Source organism: Condylura cristata, unplaced genomic scaffold (genome assembly GCF_000260355.1).
Source record: "Condylura cristata isolate star-nosed mole 26May11 unplaced genomic scaffold, ConCri1.0 scaffold00018, whole genome shotgun sequence".
NCBI classification, from domain to species: Eukaryota; Metazoa; Chordata; class Mammalia; order Eulipotyphla; family Talpidae; genus Condylura; species Condylura cristata.
Window position 1 is genome coordinate 36,516,091 of NW_004567119.1, and position 4,946 is coordinate 36,521,036.

Sequence of the window (4,946 nt, forward strand, 5' to 3'; positions counted from 1 at the left end):
TGTGAGTGTGTGTGTGTGTGTGTGTGTGTGTGTTGGGTGGGAGAAAGCACTGTTCTCTGAGGGAAGCAGAGAAGGTATGGAGAGAATAGACCTTGGGAGCTCTCCCCCCACCCCCAGTTTGGTGACTGATGTCCACAGCAATAGATAAGGTTAATAAAATATCCCTAGACAGATTTGACATAAAAATTGCTGCAGGAAAATGAAGAAGAAAGAATAGTCTAGTGGAGGTCTCTTAAATGGCCTGAATCCAAGACAGAATGATTTAAAGATTTTATCGAGAGAACAGATGGAAGATGAGAGCATTTCTTGACACAGAATGGCACTTCTTGTGCACTCATATGGGCTGCATAATATAGGATTATATTAATTTCCTTATAACTCAAAATAAATAAAATAAAGAATGTATTCAAACTCTTGTATTTGCCAGTAACCTCCCTTGGTTTGTTAACACTAAGGAGAAAACAGTATGACAATTGAGACTACAGGAAAAATCAAGAGCTACTAATGTGACCCAATTGCTACTATTTATTTAATGGAACAGTCATTATTTTCTTTCTTCAACTATGTGTCTGATAATGAAGCAAAAGGAAAGAAAGATAACTATTGATGTGCCACTTCAGAAACACACAGTTGCTAGCTTTTTCACTTTATTGACATTTTAAAAATAAATCTGTTTAAGATTAAGTTAGTGCTCAAATACTTACAACACTAAGGACAATTTGAGAGTCAGGTTTTAATTATTTATTTATTTTTTACAGGCTTAAGTAGATGGAGAACAAAGGTGAAATTACTGTCACACATAGAAATATGAATTAAAATGCTTCCGTTTAGATGAATCTTTAACATTGACTTGACCATATGGACACTGTAGAAGAGATTTAAAAAATAATTATTGAATTATTTAATAATCATCTTGAAAAACTACAACACTCTCATTATTTTAAAAAAAGAGTCTGCTAGTAATGTTATGGAGATCATTTGATCTGTCAGGTCCTGCAGGCTGAGAAGAGAATAATGGCAACCTCTGGCAAATGGTCCTAATTAGGGTCTAAGAATCACTTCCTAAATGCATCCTTCCAGCTTTAAGAATTTTACTGTCAAAACCACTCTTAGAAAATCCTTAGGTCCTCAATTTATGTAAAGCTTTTATGCATTTGATTAGAAACATAATGTCACAGGTAGGAGCATAGAAGTGCAGCAAGCTGAATTTTCCAAGACTGGCTACAGTTAGTTCATAAATATACTTAGTGTCCATTCCTTAATTATAAAGTGGAGCAGCTAAAGGAAACAATACCTTTTGCCCCAAAACATACAAAGTAGTCTGTAAACAGATCACTGTTCATAATCTTAATTAGAATCTGTTTATAATCTTAATTCTATAACAATTTAGCTTACAAGCATGCTATAAAGCTATGAGAAGAACCCACTCCCATTTATTTTTGTTTTAAATAGGAAAAAATTAGTTTATTTTAATCAGTGAAGAACACAAAGACATATCAACTGAGTTATACATTTTAAGCAGTACACAGCACTAAGTTTGAGATGGCTAATTTCATAGTTATAGATAAAAAAGGAGAGCAAAGTGGGAGAGAGACAAAGCAAAAAGGGAAGAGGAGGAGAGGAAGGAAGGTGAGAAGGAAGGAAGGAATTCATTATCATTAAAGGAAATCTATCTCTCAATACTGGGCTCCTTTCTATGTTTTCAAGCTAGTAATGAATAAAACTGCTTTCTGGGATCTAGTTTGCAACATTCTAGATTTCTTTTCCTGCCTTCCTCTTACTTGCCTGGTGAACATGACTTACTTGAAACCTCATGAAAAGTTTCCTGGTAATAAACAACTCCCATGAATTTCAAATCACAGCATTTCAAGAAACTGATGCTCACAGTGAAAAGTTACAAAATGTCATTAACTTTAAAGGTCCTATGTTGGTCCTAAGGACTTCATTGTCCTTGACTAAAGTAGCTTGTGAAAAACGTGCACTCCAGGTCTATTGACTTTTTTATTTGACTTGTTTTTCAAATAATCGGTATTTACAAAGTTACAGAAGCACGGAAAACTGCTGTAATGCGAGAATTTGCTACTCACATGTCTGCAGGCAGAACCACAGCATTTGCCTCTCTGTAAGTGGGCCAGCTGAGTGAGTACCACATAACCAGTAGCTGGGTCCACGTAAGTGAGCTGGCCAGCCTGAAGAGTAATGAAATAAAACAATTCATTAATCTCAATATTCATCATATCTCCTCACCATAATTTCTACTCATAAAATACTGTGAAAAATTCTTTAACCGATATTAAACTTCTACCCAGCAATTTTAGTGGCATTTGCAATTAAAGACTGAATGCATTCCAATATTAGACACACTCCAACTTTATGTGACACAGGGAGAAAATATATAGTTTGAGAAAAATGAGAAGTTGATGGAAAAACAAGAACTCCTCTATACCCAATAACTATGTAGCTACTTCTCAGGTATTTTTCATTCAGTTTCTAAGTAACAAGTTTAATAACAGGTGATTTAGATGATTTTAAGAGCTTAAGAGGCTGAAAATGAACTTTCACTCAGAAGTTGCAGTTGCAATTTTAGTACTTAAAATATGTGGGTAATGATTGAAACTTACAGAAAAGGTGCTAATCAAAACCAACGGTTTTTCCAGAAAAGTATTACCTTCACTATTATTGAACACTTTTCTTTACCTTCTTGATGTGTTACTCCATTGCACATTTTTACACTATTTTCCTTTAGTTTGATTTTTAAGGGGGAGGGGCAGAAAGTATTGTTTTAGCATTTTAGTGCTCACTGCTTTCACCAGTTTGAGCAAATACTATCTACCCCTTTAGATATCAAAAAAACAGTCTCTACCTACCCTGAAACAGACTTTAACAAAAAGTGTCCCAAGCATTTTGTGTGAAGACAAAGTATAAAATAAAATGTCTGCTGTGCATTTGTGCCTTGTGCGTGATGCTAGTTGGCACTGGAATTTTGTAGAGGAACTTTCTCTAGGTTTTTAAAGCAGATCTTTTTTTTACCTCACAGTCACTCTCCATCACTTTTGCTTAGTCGTTTCATTAAAATACACAAGAGCCTTGAAAGTCTTCTAAAACACCTGTTTGTATGTGCTACAAACAATTTCTTTTCCTCAATGGATGGGTGAACAAAAGGACCAACAGAGTTCTGGTCTGGGTCTACTCTAAGACATTCCAGCAAAGCTAGGTCAGGACAGCAGAAATAAAGCCAAGAAGTCCCAACTCTGGTCTAAGGAGGGTTCACAAGAATTTTGGGACCACAGAAGAGGACTACATGAAACCAAGACCAAAACACTGGAATGACCCATTGTCAAAGTCTCAATTCTTTATTTACAAAAAGACTCTGTTTAGAGCTTTGGGAGAGCAACCAAAACAAACAAACAAACAAAAGAAAACACTGTCAAGTCTGGTAACAACTTTCTTTTCATTTCTCATAGCTCCTGAGGGCAATTTATCTGGCAACCTGGAAGCCTAACAGATTGTTTCTGTGCTTCTGTCCGCCCGCCTGCCCTCCCCCCAACCCAGAAACTGAGAAGCTGAGCTGCACACACAAACAAACAAAGGAGCCTGGGGGAATGGTGGCAACAAAGATGCTCAGGAGGGACACTGACAGGTTGACTCCAGAGGGAGATGTTCGGTGACACCAGAGAGAGGTAAGGAGCTTCCTGCCTTGAGATATGGAAGGAAAACTTGCAAGCAGCTTTGGTTTGTCAAAATAGAAAAACAATATTGTTATTGGGTTTACTTATGCAGCCATTGCACCTATAGCATTAACACTCAGGAGTGTGAAGTCTTTGCTTCCCAGGCTGAGTCTATCTTTACTGGTGTCAACCCTAAAAAGAATGAAACTTTTGCTTCGTCTTCTAAGTTCGTTTTGTGGTTTTCTGCTTTACTCCTTGAGTCCAGCCAGCTCAGAGAACATAGTCCCTTCAAGCCCTGGTCATACACAGTTTATTAAGTAGTTTACTTTCAAATCACTAACAACGTTCACTTCTCATAGCTTCTGAAGGCAATTTATCTGGCAACCTGAGAGAGCCTTGCTCTCTCAAGACAATACAAACATAAATATGCTACTGTTCAAGTCATGTGGTCTGAGGTGTTGGGAACCATAAGGAGAGATGCTACGTATTGACACTGGTGCTAACAAGCAACTGTCAAACCCCTAAAACGTAACTCAGGATTGTCTAGGTTGGAGGTAAACACCTAATGCTAGTTTCCTTTGAAACTGGGCCCATGTAGGATGCGAGAAAGGGTGGAAAAAATAGTAGCAACAATTAAAATATATTTTAAAATGTTAATGTTTTGTTTTATTGAAATCACTGAATAGCAAAGTCTAGTTGATAATGTAGATGAACACAAACTTATTTTTCCTGTGACTTTCCAGTACTCCCACCTCCCAACACGCACACCACACACACACACACACACACACACACACACACACATTGCCTAGCTGCTAACAGAATTTAACCAGGACACTAAGGGTCAAGCTCAAAACTCAGGACAGACACACGTTAAATCCTTCGCCCGGAACAGGAAACGGGGACCAGTTTTCCAGCGAAAGGTCGACATGAGACGAGACGTGTGCATGCTAGAGGGCACTGGCTGCACCGCGGGCGCCTCGGACCTCTCACTTGGCCGGCGCCCTCCAGATCTAGGAAGGGCCTAGGACGCGCAGGCGCAGGGCCCCGGCTCCCCAGGGAGCCGGGCTGGGGTTCGCGGGGGGCGGAGGGCGAGGTTGGGTTGCGGACGGGAGGGGCCTCACCGCGCAGGCGGCCGCGTGCAGATCCGCGATCCTCCGCTCCGCGCGGGTTAACTCTTCCCGGGCCGGGCGCCCACCCGCGCGCTCGGGCCGGCGGGGAGAGCGGGGCCTAGGGCCGGGTCGCTCCGAAGCAGAGCAGCGTGTTAAGCTGAGGTGC

General features: G+C 40.0%; 1 protein-coding gene across 1 annotated transcript in view; it reads right to left on the bottom strand.

Annotated features, from left to right (window-relative positions):
* Positions 1-763: 763 nt before the first annotated feature.
* The window catches only part of LOC101632959 (chromosome unknown open reading frame, human C1orf53), a 9,044-nt gene continuing 4,861 nt past the window's right edge, over positions 764-4,946 (bottom strand). Inside the window, exons 2-4 of the mRNA XM_004685253.2 lie at positions 4,793-4,937; positions 2,088-2,189; positions 764-865 (exon numbers count right to left, since the gene is read on the bottom strand). Coding sequence (XP_004685310.1) covers positions 794-865; positions 2,088-2,189; positions 4,793-4,937 — 319 coding nt within the window. The 3' untranslated portion in view covers positions 764-793. The remainder of the gene's footprint in view (positions 866-2,087; positions 2,190-4,792; positions 4,938-4,946) is intronic.